The 23,587-nt window shown below is 31.4% G+C and overlaps 5 protein-coding genes and 1 long non-coding RNA gene across 6 annotated transcripts; 3 read left to right on the top strand and 3 right to left on the bottom strand.

The window, feature by feature from the left end:
* Window positions 1-1,671: 1,671 nt before the first annotated feature.
* LOC125068012 (ATP-dependent RNA helicase DDX42) lies at window positions 1,672-9,936 on the bottom strand. The gene is made up of 15 exons (XM_047676958.1): window positions 9,500-9,936; window positions 8,953-9,043; window positions 6,450-6,619; window positions 5,946-6,186; window positions 5,103-5,259; window positions 4,819-4,958; window positions 4,339-4,438; window positions 4,054-4,182; window positions 3,568-3,742; window positions 3,384-3,480; window positions 3,146-3,296; window positions 2,668-2,861; window positions 2,376-2,485; window positions 2,118-2,247; window positions 1,672-1,829 (listed from the first exon to the last, which is right to left on the bottom strand). The coding sequence occupies exons 1-15, from the start codon at window positions 9,736-9,738 to the stop codon at window positions 1,710-1,712; spliced, it is 2,244 nt and encodes a 747-aa protein (XP_047532914.1). The 5' UTR covers window positions 9,739-9,936; the 3' UTR covers window positions 1,672-1,709.
* A 466-nt stretch (window positions 9,937-10,402) lies between these two features.
* On the top strand, window positions 10,403-11,440 carry LOC125068016. The gene is made up of 2 exons (XR_007119763.1): window positions 10,403-10,762; window positions 11,214-11,440. It is a non-coding gene; the product is annotated as an uncharacterized LOC125068016 (long non-coding RNA).
* A 408-nt stretch (window positions 11,441-11,848) lies between these two features.
* Window positions 11,849-13,384, bottom strand: LOC125068015 (partner of Y14 and mago). Its single transcript, XM_047676962.1, has 3 exons — window positions 13,224-13,384; window positions 12,630-12,896; window positions 11,849-12,244 (listed from the first exon to the last, which is right to left on the bottom strand). Exons 1-3 carry the CDS (start codon window positions 13,255-13,257, stop codon window positions 11,973-11,975), a joined length of 573 nt encoding a protein of 190 aa, XP_047532918.1. The 5' UTR covers window positions 13,258-13,384; the 3' UTR covers window positions 11,849-11,972.
* A 483-nt stretch (window positions 13,385-13,867) lies between these two features.
* On the top strand, window positions 13,868-15,910 carry LOC125068014 (protein lin-37 homolog). The gene is made up of 6 exons (XM_047676960.1): window positions 13,868-14,212; window positions 14,333-14,447; window positions 14,564-14,770; window positions 14,945-15,080; window positions 15,269-15,417; window positions 15,691-15,910. The coding sequence occupies exons 1-6, from the start codon at window positions 14,128-14,130 to the stop codon at window positions 15,698-15,700; spliced, it is 702 nt and encodes a 233-aa protein (XP_047532916.1). The 5' UTR covers window positions 13,868-14,127; the 3' UTR covers window positions 15,701-15,910.
* Window positions 15,856-18,895, bottom strand: LOC125068013 (rRNA N6-adenosine-methyltransferase ZCCHC4). Its single transcript, XM_047676959.1, has 6 exons — window positions 18,545-18,895; window positions 18,157-18,398; window positions 17,370-17,573; window positions 16,944-17,148; window positions 16,306-16,632; window positions 15,856-15,991 (listed from the first exon to the last, which is right to left on the bottom strand). The coding sequence occupies exons 1-6, from the start codon at window positions 18,839-18,841 to the stop codon at window positions 15,896-15,898; spliced, it is 1,371 nt and encodes a 456-aa protein (XP_047532915.1). The 5' UTR covers window positions 18,842-18,895; the 3' UTR covers window positions 15,856-15,895.
* Window positions 18,896-19,122: 227 nt separating this feature from the next.
* LOC125068156 (complement component 1 Q subcomponent-binding protein, mitochondrial) lies at window positions 19,123-23,125 on the top strand. Its single transcript, XM_047677189.1, has 5 exons — window positions 19,123-19,448; window positions 20,330-20,480; window positions 20,762-20,958; window positions 21,584-21,672; window positions 22,592-23,125. The coding sequence occupies exons 1-5, from the start codon at window positions 19,211-19,213 to the stop codon at window positions 22,739-22,741; spliced, it is 825 nt and encodes a 274-aa protein (XP_047533145.1). The 5' UTR covers window positions 19,123-19,210; the 3' UTR covers window positions 22,742-23,125.
* Window positions 23,126-23,587: the final 462 nt, after the last annotated feature.

Here is a 23,587-nt window from a genome sequence, read left to right as displayed (position 1 = left end):
ACCTATTTAAGGTGTACAATGCTGTTGTACATTATTTTGATCTATCTCGTAGGGTTTTCAGCCAGCGTTTGTAAGCCAATGTAAGCGCAAAAAATGTATAAATTTACGACATCACATTAGAAACTTTTAAAATTATCAGTGTTACTTAACTATATTATCTATGTATTATATACAAAAACCTTCCTCTCGAATCACTCTATCTATTAAAAAAAACCGCATCAAAATCCGTTGCGTAGTTTTAAAGATTTAAGCGTACAAAGGGACATAGGGACAGAGAAAGCGACTTTGTTTTATACTATGTAAAGATAAAGATAGCTCCTAATATTCAGACTGTTCACAGCAATATCATGATCAAGACCAGGCGCATGTATATTAGACCATAGAAATGCATAACAATTACAAACATAATGAAAATTTAAAATATAGTAGTATATATATTCTGTACCCTTCAGCTTATTACAAGAATATAATATGAAGCCATAATACAAACAGTTCTAATCAAATATAATCCAATAGAAACAAATATAAATAATGTAAATAATCTCATCATACAATTTTGATACAATACTACAAATATAACCCAGACACTGAATGTATTCGATAGCAAAACTGCAAAATATAAATATAATAAACTTTACAAGCTTTCAGAGATAATAGACGTCACGTTTCCCTCAGACTAATTTCCAGTGAATTTTCATTATCTTTGGCGATGATCTACTAATTTAATATATTTGATAAGATCTAACAGGTTACATCATAAGCCATAGTCATGCAAACTATTAACATTTTATGGTCGACGTAAACAAATACTATCCAAACCTCCATAGAAAAAAAGTCGCAAGTCCCTTATTTTCACTGGAAGTCCGAATTAGCTTCACTGACAAAAAAAATATTTTTATCTTCATTAAAACTTACGTTTGGCAATGATACAGGTTCTTTTCAAAATTATTTTTCAGGTGAAAATACAATTAATTTTAATTAAGGCGTTCAACAAGAAGAGCCAATGGGTCATGCTTGTTTTAGTCTGCTTAGCATAATTGAATTTCATTATGTAACTGTAGGCGTTAAATTATAAGACATTATTGAAGATTGGTCCAGGGGCAGCTCGCCCCGGACCTCCAGTCTTGAGGGAGGAGAGTCTCTAAATCCATCCGCCTTCCCCTAATCAAATCCTAAACAAGACTTTAAAAATGTGCTTAATACTTACATAATTATATTAAGATTAAAAAATTTCAAATTCAAAAATGAACGCTGGAGGAATCCCCATTAATGTAGCGGGTACTTCACTAGGAATCCATGAATGAATGGGGGGCCATTCAGCTTTGCCGCCCCGAGTCTCTCTCTCTCGGGCTTAGTCCGCCACTAGATTTGATTAAAATTAAAGACCAATTTGAGTCAGTTGCCCGATTTTTTCGAAATGTAATTTTTTTACACAGACATTATGTCTACAAAAGATAATAATTCGGTATAGCAAAGCAAAGGTAAAAAGTTTTAAAACTATTTCAAACATCTGCCAACAAAGTAAAAAAGTAAAACTCTATCTATTAAATATGCGTAAAAACAAAAAAAAAAAGAAGACAATTCGATATTAATTTCTGTGTATAATCTAGTCATTCAAACCATAGACTGCCACGAACTGTCAATTGCAGCGGGTGAAATAAAAGTCAGACAAACGCATATACATTTATTACATATGAGACATATATACACTACTCCCAGCGACTGCGCTTGGCGCGGCGCGCGGGCGCGTCGTCGCGCGCGGGGGCGTTGACCCCGGGCTGCAGCGCCGCGCGCGTCTGCTCCCACGAGTGGTCCGTGGACGCCGTGAACTGTCATTAAAGGAGACTTCGATATCATCATCTACATATACTGTATTCAAGTAGGCTCTCGTGAGCTTAGGAACTTTGGAATCGTCATATTACACTTCACTACACACGCCGCCGGTTCGGAATTGAGATTTTTCTCAGTAGACTGAGAATAATCTACAAAACACTCACTGAGTATTTTTTTTATAAGGTAGGTAGGATTCATAGATTTCGTTATTCTAATTATGTATATCTGTAATTTATGAGAATATATGTCAAATTACTGAATGGTGTCAAAATAATCAAACTGACCTGATTATATTGCGATCGAAAGGCTTGCTTGAGTGAGGAGAGTCGGTCGGTGGCGGGCCCTCCCGCCTTCTCTACGGGCACTATTGGAATCTCGTCATTGTAGGCGGGAAGTCCTGGGCGCTCCTTGTATCTAATACATTAATATTGGTTATTTTTTATTGCCTTTAAGGATATCCAAATATGTATGTCCATTGCGTTTTTTTACAAAATACTAAAATATTCATGTAAATAATATATTGTTTAAAGTAATTGTCGCACCCCAAACCACATCCTCCAACATTGAGGTTCTTGCTCTTGCCGATCTTGAAGCGAGATTTGCGGAACCATGCTGACTGCATCGCCATATGCGTTAACTCTTCTGGCACCTCCTGTTTATATTATAGAAATAATCAACATATTTATATATAACGAGCAACTATTAATTACAGGTTCGATACTGTTAGCGCCTGCCATAAAAGCATAGCAACTCATCACCTGCTTATTTTAGTTGACTGAGGACTTATTTTCAATATAATTATCGTATATCAATCAATTAAATTATCGCCCTGACCTGCTGAGCGCCCTCGAGGTTCCGCAGCAGATGTCCCGCGAAGTCCCGGTCGCGGTCCCGCGACAGCAGCGTGTAGGCGTCCCCGCGCACGCCGGCGCGTCCCGTGCGGCCCACGCGGTGCGTGTGCGTGTCGATGTCCCGCGCCACGGTGTAGTTGATCACCGTGCGGATGTGCGGGATGTCGAGACCGCGAGCTGAAAGCCGCGTAGTGTGAGTGCCACGGGTGTCCGTTGACTGTCGACTATATTATGACATTTTTTGCAAGCAGTTCAACGATTACTACTTGAAAAAATTCCATTCACCAGATAAATAACTAAAGCATTCCAATTCTGAATGACTACTCAAGTAATGTTATTATCGTTACGAAAAACAGAAAAACTTAAATATAAAGAATATTAATTATATTCTTTATATTTAAGAAAAAGTCTTCGAAGTATTAATTGTCTTCTAGTAAATCCTTTGAATCAGATATACACACCAGCGACATCTGTAGCTACCAGTATGCTGCTTTCCTGTCGCTTGAAAGCCGTAATGACTTTGTTCCGGTCGGCCTGTTCCATGTCTCCGTGCAACAGAAGCGCATCATATTCTTGCACACCCAGATTCGCGGCTGTCTGCTCTGCTTCCAGCTAAATATAATAAATAAATTTTATATAAATGTTACTAAAGTTTTCTTTATTAACATTCGACTAAAAAATTTAGATAAAATATTTTACCTTTTTCGTGACAAATATTAAGACACTTCCAGAAGAAAGGAATTCGACTAATTTTTCTAGCAGCCAAGGCCATTTCTCTTCTGGTTTGTTGAATATTCTGCAAGAACAAAAAAACATTAAGTTGACAAAACTACAGCTTCCTTCCGATTCCTAAGCTTGTGGTATATGTAACTACAACTCTCACCGCACGTGCTGCGTGACGAGGTGGCACGCCTCTCCGGCCGCGCCGTGCTGCACGCGCACGGGGTCGTGCAGCGCGTCCCGGGCGAGCTTCTCCACTCGGCGCGGGAAGGTCGCGGAGAACAGCAGCGCCTGCCGGTCCGGTCGCACGTGGTTGCAGATCGACCGTACTTGAGGTTCTGAACGCAACAATATTTAATTTAGTTTGTATGAGGCCACAATTAACCAATTTGAAAATGTTCGCCAGAAAATTATATTAATTATTTTTAAACAATCCTTCATACTTACATAACGCCCATTTCTGACATCACCATTTAAATACAAATATTGATAAATAACGTTAAGTGTTAAGGTAAGTTATACTTTTAATCTAGAATATTTTCTTTCTACTTTCAAATGTATTGTGTTCATACATAAATTACTGAACCGATAAATTAAAACTGAGTATACTATTAAAAATAACCACTGTAAATGTTTAATAGCCACTAACCAAAACCCATGTCGAACATCCTGTCTGCCTCGTCCAGTACGAGGTACGTGACTCGTTTAAGGTCAGTAGCCTTGCATTTAATCAAGTCTATTACTCTCCCTGGGGTTCCTACGATAATCTCTGCTCCGCCTGAAATTTTGTAAACACAGAATTGTTAAAAAATTAAAGGAAAAATATTCTCACTTTCGTTATGTAATCCAAAAGCTGTCAAATATTAAATATATATATATTTTTAAGATTGTTTCAAAACAATTTAAAGTTCCAAATTCCAGACATTTCTATTACCTTCTAATGCCTTGCATTGTTCCCACTTAGAGCCGCCTCCATAACAGCAAACACATCTAATATTGTATACTTTGCCAAACTTTTTTGCTTCCATATATATCTATTCAGAAGAGAAATTATTTAAAGAGTTACAGATAAATCTTATTTATAAACATATCGAATTCCTACCGTTGTCCCAATGTGGAATAAAATTGTAAAAAAAAACAACAAGTAATTATATAAAAAACTCAATAGAAGAAACTGAGATTTGGCCTCCATGAGGTCTAAGGTCTGTCTGTATTTGTTGTTTGTGATTAAATGACTACTTGAGATTGATTTTTATGCTGATATTTTTTTATGGTTCTGTATAAAAACAAAAATTTCATTTAGCAAACATGAAGAAGCTGAAGTAGACATCTGAATTCCTATTTGAGAAATTCTATAGCAATAAAATGATAATCAAATAAAATTGAATAATTATTTATAATTTGTTTCACATACCTGTTGTGCCAATTCTCTAGTGGGTGCTAGAATGAGTCCAATGGGTCCATCACCAGGTGCCAGCTCTTTTTGATCCATAATGTGGACCAGCAGTGGCCACAAAAATGCCGCCGTTTTTCCGGAACCCGTGCGAGCGATACCTTAGAGACCATAAATATATACGTTGAATATCACACGGAATTTTCTGCTAAGGAATTAGATATTTACTAAACAAGGTTTATTTGGCATACAAAGTTTGTTTATATGAAAATTCTAAGAGTCGAGACATATTTATCATATGTTACCGATAAGGTCTCGGCCAGATAATGCAGCCGGTACTCCAGCAGCTTGCACGGGCGTCGGTTGGGTGTACTCCGAGCGACGGATCGCCTTCATCAACTGTTCATCGAAGCCTAAATGGGCGAAGCTGCTGACTGGTTTTGGCGGATCTGGTCCTGATATCTTTAAAAGATATCATTATTTATTATAAATTACGTAAATATATATTTGTTATATTTAATCACATCTTAAAAGTTATTGGATGCACAGCATCATAAACTATCAAAATAAATAACAAGAACAGAAATAATTCAGAAAAGACATAACACATTTGAAGGGTTCTTTGTGAGCGTGACAATTTTGGTGTAGCGTGTTCGCGCGGCGACAGCGTATTGTTCGACCAAATATATTATATCGTGTTTAAACTAATATTACAAACACTTCATGCACACAATAACTGAACTAAAGACGATGAACAAAGAAATAGAAACCACTTACTCATGAGATATTCTGCCGCAAAGCAACAATACTTGGTATTGTTGTGTTCCGGTTTGAAGGGTGAGTGAGCCAGTGTAACTACAGGCACAAGGGACATAACATCTTAGTTCCCAAGTTTAGCGGCGCATTAGCGAAGTAAGGGATGGTTAGTATTTCTAACGGCGCCAATGTATATGGGTGATGGTGACCACTTAACATCAGATGGCCTATTTGCCGGTCTATTATATAAAAACAATTAATGCAAGGAGGTACCGCAAAGTGAAATGCCGCCATGATTATTCAAAACTGTAACATGATATTATTGTTAACACAGACAATATACACGTTACCAAATTCTATAGAAAATATATCCAGAGACAGTATGACCAAACCTTAACTCCCAAGTTAGTCTTTAGTTCTTCGACCTGCTCCGTGTTAAGATTTTCTATTTCTTCGTGTGGTGTATAGAAGTTCTTCTCAAATGGCTCATATTGTATCTCCGAATGGTCTATTGGCGGTAACGGGTCAATGAACTTCTTCTTTGGAGGAGGAATGGGATTACCATCCTCATCATATTCAATTTCAATATCAGAACCATCATCCGCGTTCGTTAGTGGATTTTCTTCCATATACCTATTTGACAAAATATTCGCAAAAAATACAGGCAAAAGTTTTTTAAATGACAAACATAATCGAACACCTCAGATCTAGTGATGGACCGAATAATCTTCAACAATGTTCGATATTCGGGATATTCGAACATTCGTATTCTGTAAACCATATAAGGCCTATTACTCTAAACCTTAAAACTTCAAAAAACAGCAATACTGACCAAAAATCTTATTTAATATGCAAAGGGTATAAAGATATAAAAAAAATATATATATAATACTGACTTATAATAACTCTCTTCGTCATCCATTTCATCAATGTCTCCTCTTGTTCCCCTTCCACTATCACCTTTTCCACTAACGGCATTTTCCTTACTAGTTTTTAAGTCTTTTGCTGCTTGCTGTTCTAGACCTGCCATGTAAGCATCTAAGGGATCTTCCTCATCATTGTCCACCTAATAAAAAACAACAGGTAAGTCTTGTATATTTTTTTAAGAGGAGGGTTTCCCAAATCTATTTGTGCTATATTATAATGTATAAAATTAATTAGTAAATAATATAATGACACTACTGAAACTCTCTAAATTAATATTTATATAAAAAAGCATATTTGTTGAATTTTATTACTACCAGTGACAGTAAGTGCCGGCGACTTAACTTGGCAAGAATCGTTAGATGCACAAAATTCGATTTTTAGACTTCTCTAGAATCGACCGTGACGCGGGAAACAAGATAGCATCGTAGAACGGGATTCGTTGGTCCGTCAAATCTATTCTTTTCCAAATGCGTTTAAGATCCGTTCGCTCCATTTACATTTGTGAAGACTAAAACTTGTGTCACCTTAGTTTTTGTTACGAGATCGTGTTATTTTTTTGTTTGAATGTAATGTCACAAATAAATACAATTTTACGACGAATACAATATTTGGTTTTATCGTTCTTGTTTTATAATACTTATCCTTAGATACAAGACTTAGATCACAAGAATTTCTGTTTCTTTAATTAACTTTCTTCTGACATGTTTAATGTCTTTGTATGAATTTACCCTTATGTAGTCGAGACGGACAGCTAGTCTCAAATATAATACCATGATTTCATATTTGAATTATAAAAATTATTAAATGCACATAACATATAATTCAAATCGAATAATTTAGTAAATTCAGATAGCTGCTGTATAGAACACTCAAAATAAGTTGCTGTATAGAACAAACTCGCAATGCCAATGAAATCTAAGCATTTAATTTCGAACACGAATAACACGGTCTGTCTTTTTACTTCCATGTCAAGTATGTCTTTTTACTTCCATCTTTGACTGGAATTGGTTATAAAATCTTGCGAAAAGATACTAAGAATTTTTTGGAGCGATCGCGTACGGATTAGCACTGTGTTATAGAGAATGGGAAAAGTTTGAAATATTGCGACATATAAGAAAAGAAAATTGATATTTTGGACACATAATGAGCATTTGGAACATCTCTTCTTCTCGAAGTTTTAATCGCCATAAAGGTTGACAACCTTCGTAAGCATTCAGCACATTGACAAGAAACATATAATTAATAACGACGTATTTTAATACAAAATAATACTCAGATATATTGTTTACCTTTGGATCAACTTTATTTGTTCGATTTTAGCAAAAGAGAAACAGAGTGTATAGATCTATTCACTCACGAAAGAGCGCCTCCAAAAATTATCCGCGTGTACTATAGTATGAATGAACAGATGTCTTAGTAAGAACTTTATTCTTACTAAGACATATTCCAAGCCAAAAAATACTCTAATGAAATATATCTGTTAGTGCATGCCAATAACAGGAGAGTATACTTATCACTCACAATGGTGCCTTTACACTTTAAATTATTGTTGATGTGCATTCACTCATATAGTGAATGATGCAAGTGCTAAGACGTGTACGAGACAACTAAGATTAAAGGCAGCAATGAGAACGCAAATTAGTTATCTTGTGAGTCACTCATACTAACAAATACAATCAAGTTCCTTTCCTGAATGTACTCTAAACTTTTAAGTAACTGTATTTTAAAAAAAATATAAAATTTCTTGTAGGTACGTTGAAAAATTGTTGATAGTTATCAATAGTAAACTATTAATAGCCTATATTTGTCCCACTATTGTGTTAAGGTCTTTTCTACCATTTGAAGAGAAGTATGTCCCAATCAAATTACATTTCCAATGAAAAAGAGATGTAACTGTCAACTGCATTAACATGCATTTCAATGCTGGCTGAAATGTTTTTAAATTATGACCTTATTTTTATAAATAACCAAACCATACAAAAGTTCAGAATCAACCATTCAAACCATAGCTGTTTGGTAAAATAAGCCAAAATCAAAAATTAATGATGATTTTGTAAAGATAATAGAAGTAAAATTGAAAGAGACTAATTCTCATTTTCTGCCAATACAAGTGATTCATATTCATGGCGTGAAATTGCTATTAAAGCTCCCTGGTGTAAGGCATCTTACAAAAAGAGTGAAATCACCCACTATCTGAATATGACACCAATAGATAAAAAAAGTCATATTAAACAAAATGTAATTTGGATATTTCCCCAAACATATTTTATTACTGCTTATTTACAAAATAATTAATAACATGTTAAAATTTCATTCTAGCTGCTCTTTTTTGCCATCACATAACTTTTTTCATCGCCTGCTTATGATCAATTCAATTTATTCATGCAAAGTTAAGATAAAATGCTGTAAGATTATTTATACAATTGTAATATGATAACATGTATTTTTTTGTAGTTTTAGTCATTGTCTTACTCGAGAACTGGAAGCCTCAGTTGTAGGACTCCCAGGAGCAGGAATATATGCAAGTGCTGGAGTAGGTGGCTCATCATCATCATCAAAGTACCTTTGAATATAAATATTTTTATAAAACTTCATCTGTTTTAAGGGTGGTATGCTCTCTATAATTGTGTTTATCTAATACAGTAGCATAGTATACTGTTACTTAAAATGAATAAATTATTTTATTATAAAAAAAGACAACTAATAAATATTATATATCTGACCTGGTGCAAAAAGGGCCAATTTATATTTTAAAACAACATATAAAATACATTGCCATTTGCCAAATCATTTAAAAATTAATCTTTTTTTGTGCTGAAATGGCATGAACTTTACACCACTAATACCAAAGATATTATGCAAAAAGGCATGTTGTATAAAGCAATCATCTATTCATGTCAATATCCTGATTACCAAGAGTAATAGTTATTTATATTGGCCTTTTTTAGCACCAGGCCTTGATTTAAAGTTCTTGTAAAGGACTTCAATTTTATGAGAATTCATATTGTAATTTACTTACTCATCTTCGGTTTTAGACCGTTTTTTTCCGAGCGTTCCCCAATTGCCGGTCACTGCATTTTGAGTAATAGCGTTCATCGTTGAATAGCCCTGTTTGGAAAGTCCAGAGGTAGGTGGAGGAACAGCGTTCATCTGAGATGCGGGCGGTGGAACTGCGTGCATGGACGCATTGTTATTACGCTTTGGCATTGTAAAGCCAGTGAATCCAAAGCCCTTGTTCCCACTTGAGTTGAAACTCATCTTGATATACTTAGATAGAACGATATATTAATAATTCAAAGTTCATTACAGATAGTAAAAATACCAATTCAGTAAAAACTAAACGACTTTTCACACTTTTTACCGATTCACTTATTGAGCACATAGGACTGCATAGTTGTCTAGGTTAAAATTAGTAAATTATATTTAATGAAACCAACAAGTCTAACAACAGCCCGATTTTTGTCAAACACTGATAAATGTCAGTAAAATACAGTGTTGCTATTCGAATTTCTGCAATAGATATAGCATTTATAAAAACTAAAATGATTTATTTTATTTTATTTTTCTACACTGTAAGTATAATAATTTATTTTACCATAGCTTTTCAAAACTTTCAACTATATTAATTAGTTAATATGTATAAATATGTATTAAAATACAGGAGTGCGTTATAAGTTTGTTTCACACGTATCGTATATGATGAATATAGTTATTTATTACACAATTAATTTAACGAATTTATAATAGTTTAGAAGAAAAATTAGGTATCGTCTTAATCTTCTCAACTACCACATTTTTTTAGAACCTTTTCTACGTGTGGAAATACGCCCTTTATTAATTTAAGCAAATTACCTTTGTTATAGATATTTAATATATAAGATATTCCCGTCCAATAACCTTATCAAAATAAGAATATGCCACTATAAAACCATTTAAATAATTAATGATTTAAGCTCTAGCAACCATTTTGACTGTCTATTGTCTAATCATTTGACACTTGACAGCAATGAATATTATGTTTTGACGAGTATTATCAAAAAGTTATAAAATACGTTTTAATTCATATTTTAATATTCAACGACGTAGAAATGTTTATCAAAGTATTCGTATTAGTTTTTGCTTTGCTAGCTGTGAGTAATGTCGAGGCAGCACACAGTTATGATTTTGGCGACTTCTTGGCGACAGTTTTAGGTGTGGGAATAACTCTTATAGGTATATTCGCGTGTTTAGGTAATTACGCGAGAAAGAAGGCAAGAAACGAGTTTATATAGATTATTTTCACGTAAGTATTGTTGGTTAACAATTTTAAGACTTATAATTAATTCGGTTTTATCGTATGTATAAACCTGTTTTAACTTTTATTGGTGTTTGAACACTGATAAAGTTAATTTTAGTTGTAGTTATAACAAAGTAATAAAATTGTTTAAACAATAAAACATAGCTTTGAAGGGCTAAAACATGGTCTTATGTGTCTTCAACATTACTTTCAGTTTACTTTTTTCTATAATAAATAACTATTGTATAAAAAAATAGATAGTTTCAATCTTTTATTATTTTAATACTTAGGCTTGTAAGAATTATCCTATAAACTTCATTAATTGGCAAGAATATTGCAATGTATAGAAAATTACACAACTAATACTTCCTTAAAATTGTGACAAATTAATCTTGAAACATTATCATAAATAGTCTATTGTTCTGGTTATAATAAAAGTTTGTGTATGTCATTTCAGGTATCACTTCAAGATAATGAGACTACAATTATCATCAAATTACCACAAATATTAAAGAATTCTTATCGCGTAGCAAAGAAGTGTATTTTTATATTGCACAATAATTTCTTTAAGTACATCTGTATAATGGAATACAAGGTTTCTTTGTACAATAAAAAGAAGTTAACACATCTGAATATAGAATCAGACTGAACATACAATCAATAAAAAAATTTAATATTACATTACTTGTTTTAAGTCTCTATTATTGTAAAGATAATTTGTATAAACCCATTTGTGTTTAAAAATATGTTTGGAAAATAATGTTTTAAATGAGTTCTTAAATAGTATTACTTGTCATATATTATATTTAAGATTAAAAAAGTAAAATGCAACTAATAATTATTTTAAGGCATTTGTATTTAGTCATTGGCCTAATATGTAGTCTGAATGTAATAAAAAAATTGCTTTTGAAGTGACTTATCAACATTTGATTTTGTATGTACATTGTAACAAATAATTAAATTTTATCAATATACAATCACCTGACAAATTAAAAGTTTTAACACCTTAAGACTCTATGTTAATTTACTTATTATATTATTGCCATGTTTCGTTGCTTTCGTGAATAGTTATTTTCAAAACAAAATAGAACACAAAGTTGTAAATAAAATTTAATCTTGCCAATGCTAAAAATCTTCTGGACTCTTACATGAGACAAATGCATTTAAAAATTGATCTTTAATAAAATATCTTATATAATAATTATTTTGGCTTAAGTCATTCGCTACTCTTTTCTAATATTTCAATTTCTTTCATAATTTCAATTTTTCTTGAGATCTTCTCTTTTTGTTCAGTATCTGGATTCTTTAGGGACCCTAAAGATATCTTTTCCTCGAGGGCTTCTATTTCTCTTAGTTTCTTTTTCAAATTTTTCAGTCTTTTATTTGGGTCTGATTGTGTAGAGGATGTGTTAGCGGGTGGTGGGGGAGTGCCGAATGTTGGTTCTGTAATTTCACATCTTGTCAGTTTTTCAGTTGCTTCCGACACACCTGAAACAAAAGTTTTTGATTATAGCTTCATATTTTTGAGAAGGAGAAGTTCTTTCCCATCAGTGGCAAATTTCCATACTATACCAATTCTACCATTTTTTAAATATAAACTTTATAACTCATGCACTAAATAATATTACATTATAGAGAATATGTACGAACATACCTTTAAATTTTAATACATAAATACATGTACATTCCTATTTAACATGTATTAGTCAAATCTTTATTTTTGAACAGTTTTAGGAACTAAACAAATTATATAAATAATTATTTACATGTAGAACTAAACACTTAGAAATAAGAATAACATGAGTCACTTATCAGATCAATATTAAAGTAGCAATCATAGCCATATATAATAAATAATAAAAGTTTATCAAACCTTGTGTCTTCTTTTTCTTTTTTTTCTTTTCAACATTTATTATCATACCAGGTATAGGCTGTATGGTACCCTTTTTAGATTTCTTGACTTCTGCAGCAATTTCAGGAGTTAAACCTACAGGAAGTCCAGTGCTTTGGCGAGCTTTGAACTGCTTGCCCTTACTCTCGTATAATGGAACTTCTTCTTGAGGAACATAGCCATCTTTGATACGTCTAGGTTTTCTCCATGTACCATCAGGACGCTGAGTAGCAGGTATGAATTTACAACCTAAAAAAGTTTGTACTTTTTATTTAGATTACTTGAATAATAAAAATAAATATGTAACCGTGCAATCGTAAAATGTGGTATAAATTAAAATTGCTGATTTCATTCGATAGCTTAGTACGCTTTCTAAAGATGACACGAAAATAATAATTGATGGCAATTTCACTCATTAAAATTTAATTTAAGTTTATAGGAACGTGCATGCGATGAATATTATAATGAATCTTTACTTGAGGCTCATTAAAACGTAATTAGATATTGCAAATATAAATATTGACATATTGTTAGTTTACTTTTAAGCACCAAAAAATTTTTAAATTCCACTCTCACCATCAGCGTCATGCTCATATGCTGTCGTAGCCATAATTTGTCATGGACCGTAGTTCCTAAATGCTTTATAAAATAAGATAACTTTCAAGTAACAACCTTGTTTTAATTTCTGCTAGTGGAATGCTATTTTCGTAACAGCATTGGCTCCAAGTGCATTGACATTTCAGTTAAGCACTTGTCAATGTCATTTTTTTTTTGTTATCCATTCCAGTTAGAAACGGCAAAAATATTGCATCTTTCTGACTGCTTCGGAATTTATGTTGATTTATAATTTTTATCTTTATTAAAATTAATAGAGACACAAAACCGAAATATAAAATAATTCTCACGACAAATTTTATACACTTAAAGAGGAGTGAAATAAATTTAACTAACGAAATTGACAGTCTTGTACCTTGGGCAAGAGAGGCATTATAATTTATAATACTGATTCCATTTATTTGCAAGCATTTTTTTTTTTGTTAGATTCAATGTTTGACGCAGTTAAGTAAAAAAAACGATTAATATTTACCTAATTATTAACTGTATTCTTAGGGAATCTAGATAATATTTTCTTACATTTTACATCATCTTTAGTCTATACATACATATGCAGTGCGAATGACTCTTTATGTATACTATTGACTATTGTATACTCTATAATCTATAGCAATATTTCTATTTGTATTTTCAATTTTGTGTTTTTGTAAAATGTAAATAATGAAATTATTAAAGATTTTGTTCAGTTATGAATGCTTTAAATTGTGATTCAAAAATCAGATCCCGTTAAATTCTACTAGTTCAAATAATAGTATTCTGAGATATTTCTATCACTCTTTCTATTCGCCACTAGTGATATAAAGTAGTTTGAATATAAAAACTGTACGTTTTATCAAGTTTTTAATAGTTTTAAATTGCGTAAAAAATGCCTTTATCAAAACGACGAAGATTATTTACGCCCAAGAAACATAAAGCAAAGACCAATATTAAGGATCAAGATGAACCGAAGGGTATGGAATGATTTTAATTACTATTATATTCTATCAGTACGCAATGTTTGGAAAATATTAATTGAAATAGTAATTTATAAACCAATGTAAGGATTCAAAATATCTTTTTTTTTAAATTAGATAATGAAGTCACTACAGCCCGTGGCCGTCTAAAAGGAGCTCTAATGGAAATGCTAGAACCGGCAGCTGAAGAATCTGACGCTTCATCAGAATACACACCAGTTAAGCGAGAAAGGTACTCAATATCAGATAGTTCATCCTATTGTATAGATTTATAGTATGTTGGAACTATGTAAATAATTACTTATTTGTATATTTAATAATAAAAATAATTTATATCTATATTTACAGAAATATAAGCAATCAAGAACAAAAAGAAGAAACAACAGATGAAGAAGATTCCTCAAACAGAAGGAAATCACCACAGCGACAGTCATATGTTCTAAAATTATTTGATAGGAGTGTTGACCTATCACAGTTTAGCGAGGACTCCCCGCTTTATCCTATATGCAGGGCTTGGATTGCTAACCAACCTAAGGCTAATTATAAGGAATTTGGGTAAACAAAATGCACCTACAGCAAATTTTAAATGTATTTTTAAATGTTTCAAATATAATTTTAATATGATTACTTAGTTGTTTAACAATTTTTATTGCTTTATTTATGTGTAGATTATGTACTCCTTGGGTAGTGAAAAATTCAACCTAATTAACCATGTTTTAATATTTATAGAAAAAAAACGCAAGAACCTCAAGCCGCAGATGAAAGTGTAGACTTGCCTGGTCCTGAAGGCTCTGCAATATCTCGCATACCTGACTTGATACCAGAACAAAAAGCATGCAGCAAAAATAATATTAATTTAAATTATGTAAGTGCCATTACATTGATATTTTAATGATTAATTTTGTTGCTTAACTAATATGGCTAAAAATGAAACGCCACCATACATGCATTTTTTTAAATACTTTATGGAAATATATTTATTATATAAAACAATATTAAAGATTAGGAAGTCATTATTATAGCTACACATTTATTACTATTGTTTTTTTTCAGCGAGAAGCACCTCCACCTAGCAAGGAGCAGCTCCTTCACGAGCACATGACGCGCTGGGCTGGCGTACGCGGCGCTTGGCTCGACCGCGCGGCTCTCGTCGAAGCGCGCTATAATTCCACACAGAATATACTTAATAAAATTAATGTCAAGTGAGTTACTTTTTAAATAAATCATTAATACATGTGCTAAAGAATTCTTGCTAAGAATTCTGAATTATATAATTTTGCAAATTTTAAAATTGCTTAACTTTACTTATGGAACAAGGTAATAACCAAGTATGTGGTAGTCAATAGTTTGAATAAAATTGCTTATATAAATGGGACTAGCAATGGGTTTGCTGTAAAAAAATTGTCACTCGTACTATTGTGTATGTAGGTTTTTTAAATTTTACCTTTAATAATAAATTTGTTTTACTTTTTCAGTGGCCTTTAATGGTTGTTATGATTTTTGCAGATAGAAGAATTAATTATTAGACACTTGATCATTTTCTAAGTTACTATATCTTTGATAAAACATTTTAAAAACAAATCAATGTAATCAGAAATTATTGTTACTTTGTAAGGATGATTATGAATGAAAGTAATTGATTTTTCAGTAACTTTTTTATATGTAAAATATATATTACAATTATTTCTTAATAGAGCTACGTCTTTTCTTTATGTCTCCACTTCCCTGAGGGCAGTCAGCTTTCTTGTGACCTTTTTCATTGCATGTGTAACAAGACTAAAAACAAAAAATATATATGAATACATTGTAGGTTGTATTAATAGACCTACATAATCAAGAGATCGTGGAATAATTGAATAGTGATTGTTTTAAAAAAACATAAAATAATATTGATTATAATAATAAGTATGAATTTCTTCTTTATAAGAGGTTTTTTGTTAGTTAATATTTCTCATTATCATAATTTTATTATTATGTTAATGTGAATTATTTACTCAACTATATTATCTTAAATGGAAACATCAACTCAAATCTCTTTAATCTAAAATGTTCACTCAATTCAATCATAAAAGAATATATTGATTTTGTACCTGCGATTCAACAACTGTGCCACAAACATGACCTTTCTCCAGACAACAACGCTCACATTTCTTGCAATGTATAAATGTTGGTTTCACGCAGCGCTTGCATGTGTTGCAGTGTTTATATGTCATGCCATTTTTACTAGTGCACTCTTTGCACTTATTACAATGTGCATTTTTAACGGACACCCAATATTTACATTTACTACAATGCCTGTAGCTACTATCATTGGAGAGGTCAATAGTTGAAAATGGTAGGTTAGTGAAAAAGCGCACTGGAGATCCAAACTTTCTACCACCCTTGTTTTGAAACTTTTTGTGATTTTGATATTCAACCTAGAATCAAATAATATAATAAAAAGTCATTTTAAATATTTCACTAAACTGTATTCAAATACAACCTTGAAAATGTGAAAATCAAGTAGGTGCTAAAATAAAATTCTGTTCTGATACACTACTTTTTTTTTATACAATGTCTTTTAACTTAGGATTTACAAAGAGTATATAGCCATTCAGTTACAAAGGCGAGGCCTGCTCATCAAAGTGAGTGAGTTGTGAAATGTAAGAAGAAATAAAGAATGTATGCACACAGATAATTGAGTGAACTGATCTATACTTAAAATGAGCTTAGTTATAGTAGTATATACCTGATAGTCATGCATCTTAATTTCTGGCATCATGTTTGTTATGTAAGGTTCAGCAAAATATGGAAATGCCCATATGACAGGCAATATTTTTCCATCGCCCTCACATACCTTGTTATATAACTCTGAGAGCTCTTTTATTGTTTGAATTATTGGTTCAACACGGCCACCAAATGGAGGGTCAATAGCTATACACATGCCCTTCTCTCTAAAATAAAAAAAATTATCACATTTCAATGACAACAGTTATTATTTAAAAATTATTAAATATTAGTTTACTTTTTATGGATAAATTAACATACATAAATATTATAGTATTTAAAACTGTAAAAACTGGGAAGTTAGTAAGAATTAGTAAATTTTTGACAAAACAGTTGCCATCATTCTTTTTCAATGTTTCAATTTTAATTATTAAATAAAAAAATATACCTAGAAGTCTTGAAAAATTTCCTCAATATTTTTTCATCTTCATTTCCATTAAAAAGATAATTGTTGAACATATTGTACCATAAGAATTTATTAGCCGGGTAGAAGAGATGGTGGCGAGTGTCAAAATCCAAGAGTAAAGAGTCATAATCAGGGTTTTCTTGTGCCGCTTCATGGACAGATGGAGTTCCAATACATAAAACATTGCTGTAAATATATTTAATATAAATTTCATACAGAAAAAAAAATATTACTATATACTTAGAAATGACATGCTTATTTCTATTATAAAACACCATGGACAAGTTTAAGTTTATATCTATACTAAACAAGCTGTGAAGCTGACTTCCTACAGGTAAAATAAGAAAACTTTACATCCACCTACCAGGTCCAATGTATGTCGTCCAGTCACACAAACACACAAAAATTTTATCAAAATCATTTAGGACTCAATTGCAAAAACACATACAGAAGTTTTATTTATATATATATTAAGCAGTATATAAGTATGTAAAGACACATTCAAAACATGAAAAATATATTATTATGCAGGATATAGAGATTTAACTTTTTTAAATAAGTTGATATATCATATAATAACTAATGTGAAAAAATAGTTAACAACCAAGTCCTTTATCTGCATATTCAACGTTATAGTGCTCGAAAACCTACCTGTTTGAATTTAAATAATGAAAAGTCTTATTTTAACCTATTGTAATTGAATGTAATTTTTCTATATTAAAAACAATATAATATAATATGATAACTGTAAAAAATAAGTTATAAGAACCTTATTTTGTTATTTTTCATTATCCCAAGCACAGTGCTCACAGACTTTTTTGTAAATATATATTGGGCTTCTATTTGATCATCTTCTAAAGGTGGTAGGAATGATGTAGGATGACTTAGCTGCTCTTCAGTCAAAGGCATCACTACTCTATGGTCCTTTGCATGTTTTCTGCTTTGGGATATGATATATAGTTCTTGACAGGTATTGCAATAAGCTCGGTCCGATGGATGTCTAGACTTTACCTAAAAATATTAAACTATTACAATTTACGACAATTTCCTCTTATATCGTCGATTCTTCTCAGGCCAGACCTGACCTTATGACCGGCTTCTAAATTAAATATGGAATACGAGTATTAGCTAAATAATGCCAGGCGCTGGAAACTAACCTCTTTAAATTGGTTCCATGCCGCAGTTTTTTCGAGTTTAGGAATAAGTGTACGGTACTTTTCATTATTTTTTTTTACAGTCTCTTTCTTCCAATCCTCTTCATAAATGCGCACGGTGCAATCCTTTTTATTTCTACAAGAAGCACATGCGAAGTATCTTCCTTTTTCGCTAGAAAATAACAGTGTAGGTCCATGCAAACATAATGGATGACTGGAAACATTCTCGGCAATAACTTCAACTGGGGTTGACTGCGAAGTAGGCTTTTCAGTGACTACTAATTTTCTTTTATTACCCATTTTTATTATTTATTCAATTTAGGTTTATTGAAATACTAATGGTAATGTTACACGTGAAACTGACAACTAACTGTCAGTGTCAAAATCCATATTCCATATTGCTACTAATACATATATATGAATAGAAGTAATAAATAGTAATAGCACGTAATTAATTATTTATTTATTTCAAAGTAATAGTTCATCATTCAATTCATAAAGAAAAATAAATTTATTGATTGACTTTTTTAGATATTATATCTGTAAAAATATCATTAATATTTGCAACTGGCAATTTCAGAACTGGTGCCGGTACGTGCGGATTGGGATTCCAATTCTTGACAATTTTTTGAACACTTTTGTTGAAGTCGAATTAGGTGAAAAATAAAAATGAGCGGTTTGGTAAGGACAGCCCATAAGGTACTACAGACTTGTGTAAAAAATTCAAGTCTTGCTGCGGGTATAGTGTCCCGCACACAAGTTCCCGTAAAACGTGACTTCACAAGAGGAATATGGCATATGAGCTGTTCCAAGAGGATGGATAGCACTTCATCTTCATCAATTCTCCTGCACAACCATTCCAACACCTGCAGCTGCGGCTGTGGATTAAAAGCTCTTCACACGAAAGGTAGCGTCTTATATCCTAAAGGTAGCTTTGAGGTTATGATTGCACCATCAAGACATATCTTAAGATAAAACATCTTTACCCTATATGGAAAACCAAAGCATGCCGTCTATTAAATGTCTGAAGTATTAACAAATACTTATTACTAATCTATTTATAAAGTTTAAGAAAAAAAAGTTAAGTCGTATAATTTTTATAGTATCTAAATCGTTGATTGTGACTAACAATTGATTTGCCAGATAAAGAGAATGAAAATACTGCATCCACTAAACCCCTTGGTGAGTCCTTCCATACAAAACGTTATCCATATTCTATCCTAACCTATCCTATTCAAAAAGTATTTTCACTAAGTAATCTAGAATAATATCAAGTCATTCAGTCATTACTAGTTGTAATTAATATTTTATAAATATAATTGAATCCTAATGATATCCTTGTACAAACCATAATACAAATCCAGTTTGTACTGGTATATCTAACTTCTGCATTCAAATATCACTTCACATTTATTGTTAAAGAATTCTAACTCTTAATTTGGATTAATTGGTGTACTTTTTTGTTATGATTCAACTATAAAAAGAGTATTAATCTTTCAAATGATTAATTCCATTTAATAATTCGTAAGCCATTTGATTAAACCTTTCTTTATACTGTTAATCTTGTTCAAATGAACAAGAAAGAATATAAATCAATATTTACTTCTAGTGTACTTATGTAAAGTAGTATTTTCACCTAATATGAATTACACATAGATAATGATTATTATTTAGAACTTTTAGTTAAATTAAGTAATTCAACTTGTAATATTCATGTCATAGTTGAGTTTCATATTGAGTTTATTAGTCCTAATTATTTTTTATTTATATATTTGTACTGTGTTATAGGTGAACGAGAGCTAGTTGAGTTTCTCACTGAAGAAATAGTGGCAGAACGTAAAGCTCAGAAGGTAAAGACCTTACCGACTGAAGTTGATGGATTTGCAGTAAAAGGAGATGGCGCTGAGGTTACCTTGACTAAGCAAATGAAGGATGAAATGTAAGTACTGTAACATAGCTCTACAGACTATATTCAAAAGTTAACATAACCTAGTCGCTTAGTATATTTTAAAATCTTTAGAATAATTATTTAATCTTATATAGATATGATCTGATGTAATAAATAATCGATATATATAAAAGCAAAATACCATTCAAATCTCTTTTGGAAGTTTGTGTTTTTTAAATTTCACATGGGTAAAGCCGCAGGTTCAGCTAGTGTATCATAAAATACAAGATTGTATGTTAATTTTTATTCATGGTATGCATTAATTATTTCAGTGTAAGAATAACATTCAATGTGAATCATACGGTCGACACAGAAGACTTTGCAGATGACACGCAACCAGAGAAACAGGAGTTTTCAGAAATGCACTCCAAGCCTCAGTTTGAAGTTGACCTGGTCCGAGGTGACACGACACTTGGCTTCACTTGCTCCTTCCTACAAGAACCACCATCAACCAATGCTGAAGAATATAGTAAGAAATTATTGTATATTAAATCATAGAAATACCTACTCTTATATAAAGAACAATTATGAATAGCATAATTATAGATATTAATATTTTGTTTACTTGTCTTGTCAAAGATTAAGCATCCTTTTATTTGTGGACTTGAAAATAATGAGGTTGTCAATTTGCCTTCCTTTTTTTATATGACTGAGCCTCTATAGCTCTGTTGACTTGAATCTATTTTGGTAGTAATTTTTTCTACTTATTTGGTTATACATCAGACAATAGACAAAAATCAAATAGTGATTAAAATCAAATAATAAGTTGAAATTATTTTATATAAAACCATATTATATAATAGAAAGGAAAAGAGAAGGAAACCTCCTTTACAAGAAATAATACTTTTTCCTTATTTAAAAATTCCTTTGAGATCACTTTACCATAATTCATGTAAAAGAACTTTGTGTCATAAAGATTTTTAAGTCCTATTCCACTACAAACAAACAAACACAAACTTATAATTATTTGTAATATGACAATATGTCAGTTTGTATCATAAAAAATAAAATAAAAAATATTAGGTCATTTGAAAATGGAAACATGGAATAAAATAATAAAACTTCGAAATCATAATTAGCAACCCTAATTTCAGATGACATCTTTGGCATTGACGAAGTCACGCTACACAAGGGAGAATGGAATGATAAGGTGTATGCTGTCGCCGGTGACGTATTAGATGGGGTGAGTGCAGTTTTTTCATTCAAACAATTGAAAGTTTAGGTTTCTTTTTTTAATTTATTGCATAGAAAAAAAATGATCAAATATTTCATATTTTTTATTTTGATATCATTCTGAAGTTTTTGTTAATTTTATATAATATTAATTTTTCCGAAATTTTAAAATAATGGAATGAACCCTTAACTTGAACTAATGGTTATATATATTTGGAATTGTAAAACTTTAGTCCATTGCATCCCATACCAAACAACTATTGTTTAAATTGGTAGTACTATTTTAAAATTCAGTGACTGTCATCAGTTTTGTTTTCCTTATAGCTAATTCTTATTGTTGACTGAGATTATCGTACTGAAATCGCAGTACCAAAGACGAAAAAAAGCAATTGGAAAAAAATAAGTTTGACGACTTATACAACGAAATAAAAGACAATTGGAAAAAAATTAATTATAATTAAACTTATATATGTATATCTATTTGCATAAAAAAATATATATATTTTAGTACTAGAGTTCTCTTTGTAAATATTAGTCTTTTTCACAAATATATAAAGACATACTCGTGGTCCCGCGGTGTAACCGTAACATTATTATCGATGATCGTGGGTTCAAACCTCAACATTATGTAACCCCATACATCCGCCATACTTGATCTATTGTGATAGTCTTTCAAGTGCCAATTATGGGGGATATTGATACATTGATTTGAAGTTTGTTCTCTATATATATAGAGAGCATTCATTGAGATGTGACATTTTTTTTAAAAACACAATAAGTTGTTTTTAATGTAGTATTTTGGCTTTATATAAAATAAATATTTATGTTGACAATAAAATAAAAAGACTATTTAATTTACTTTTATATACTTAAAAAAAATATGCAAGTTGTTTTTTGTTTGTTATATATGAATATTTTAATTGTTTCAGTACTTGTATGATCTGTTAATGAATCTGCTAGAAGAGAAAGGTGTCAGCAACGAGTTCGTTCAGAAACTGGCGGACTTTAGCACGGCGTACGAACACACTGCCTACATCAATCTTTTGGAGGGAATTTCAAAATTCACCATTGGCAAATAAGTTAAAAGACACCAAACAATTTCTTAGTAGAAACTTATTTCTGAGGAACCCTGAGTTGTAGTACATAAAATAATTTCGCCAAGCACCAAAAGTGTGATATAATATTATGTTTCCGTTAATTTCGGATAATCAAATACCTATTGAAATAAATCCTTTCAAAACCTTGACTGCCTCATAATATATTGTATAAATAAAAATAAAATTGAACAAAAAAAATAGGTAATTTTTCATGCCACTGGGTTTTTTCAGTTTGAATTTATGTTTGGTTATAAGATGAGGCATTTATTTTGCTCTAGTATAGCTTTAAAGAATGTTTAGTTTTAAACAACAGTGTTGTTTTATTTAGTGTTATTTGTTTTAGTTTTGAATAAATACATATATTCAAATTTCATACGAGTTTTATTTAATTATTCCTTAAAACGATGCGAATACTCGTGAGTAGCTAGCAATCTTCGTTCGTAGCAAAGATAATCGTCGTTCGTAGTTTTGGTTTTTCCTGAAAAAAAAAAAGAGATTACGATTTTCTACGCTTGTTCAACAAATGGTACATTTTGTTTAACTTGTTTTAATTTAATATATACAGAACATAATATATGAATTTAATTTATTACGAAATACTGTGTTTTGAGCGATGCTTATCTGTGCTAGTAAGTTATCTGATAAAAGAATAGAATAGTTATATAGTAAATAAGTTTGTTGTAAGATCAATTACGTGTCTCATCTATTATACGCAGAATTTACGTCAGTCAGTCGACACTAAGAAAATATAACAATAAATTAGTTTTGTGTTCTACTTCCGTGTTTAAAGATAATAATACATTATCTAAAGGTCACCTGATGACTGTC

Source organism: Vanessa atalanta, chromosome 13 (genome assembly GCF_905147765.1).
Source record: "Vanessa atalanta chromosome 13, ilVanAtal1.2, whole genome shotgun sequence".
Classification (NCBI taxonomy): Eukaryota; Metazoa; Arthropoda; class Insecta; order Lepidoptera; family Nymphalidae; genus Vanessa; species Vanessa atalanta.
This window is presented reverse-complemented; position numbering and strand designations above follow the sequence as displayed.

What these genes read in the sequence shown, in the direction of transcription:
- LOC125068156 (XM_047677189.1), top strand. Translation starts at nt 19,211, where the DNA reads ATGAGCGGTTTGGTAAGGACAGCCCATAAGGTACTACAGACTTGTGTA. An exon ending in AAAAGCTCTTCACACGAAAG is followed by an intron (nt 19,449 to 20,329) that starts GTAGCGTCTTAT and finishes ACTGTGTTATAG; the next exon opens with GTGAACGAGAGCTAGTTGAG. An exon ending in AACCAATGCTGAAGAATATA is followed by an intron (nt 20,959 to 21,583) that starts GTAAGAAATTAT and finishes CCCTAATTTCAG; the next exon opens with ATGACATCTTTGGCATTGAC.
- LOC125068012 (XM_047676958.1), bottom strand. Translation starts at nt 9,738, where the DNA reads ATGAGTTTCAACTCAAGTGGGAACAAGGGCTTTGGATTCACTGGCTTT. An exon ending in GTTGGAGGATGTGGTTTGGG is followed by an intron (nt 2,248 to 2,375) that starts GTGCGACAATTA and finishes TTAATGTATTAG; the next exon opens with ATACAAGGAGCGCCCAGGAC. An exon ending in TTCGATCGCAATATAATCAG is followed by an intron (nt 1,830 to 2,117) that starts GTCAGTTTGATT and finishes CTTTAATGACAG; the next exon opens with TTCACGGCGTCCACGGACCA.
- LOC125068015 (XM_047676962.1), bottom strand. Translation starts at nt 13,257, where the DNA reads ATGGCTACGACAGCATATGAGCATGACGCTGATG. An exon ending in ATATGAGCATGACGCTGATG is followed by an intron (nt 12,897 to 13,223) that starts GTGAGAGTGGAA and finishes AAACTTTTTTAG; the next exon opens with GTTGTAAATTCATACCTGCT. An exon ending in AAAGAAAAAGAAGACACAAG is followed by an intron (nt 12,245 to 12,629) that starts GTTTGATAAACT and finishes CTTTTGTTTCAG; the next exon opens with GTGTGTCGGAAGCAACTGAA.
- LOC125068014 (XM_047676960.1), top strand. Translation starts at nt 14,128, where the DNA reads ATGCCTTTATCAAAACGACGAAGATTATTTACGCCCAAGAAACATAAA. An exon ending in GCTAATTATAAGGAATTTGG is followed by an intron (nt 14,771 to 14,944) that starts GTAAACAAAATG and finishes TAATATTTATAG; the next exon opens with AAAAAAAACGCAAGAACCTC. An exon ending in ATAATATTAATTTAAATTAT is followed by an intron (nt 15,081 to 15,268) that starts GTAAGTGCCATT and finishes GTTTTTTTTCAG; the next exon opens with CGAGAAGCACCTCCACCTAG.
- LOC125068013 (XM_047676959.1), bottom strand. Translation starts at nt 18,841, where the DNA reads ATGGGTAATAAAAGAAAATTAGTAGTCACTGAAAAGCCTACTTCGCAG. An exon ending in CATGGAACCAATTTAAAGAG is followed by an intron (nt 18,399 to 18,544) that starts GTTAGTTTCCAG and finishes TAATATTTTTAG; the next exon opens with GTAAAGTCTAGACATCCATC. An exon ending in AAATTTTTCAAGACTTCTAG is followed by an intron (nt 17,149 to 17,369) that starts GTATATTTTTTT and finishes TTTTTATTTTAG; the next exon opens with AGAGAAGGGCATGTGTATAG.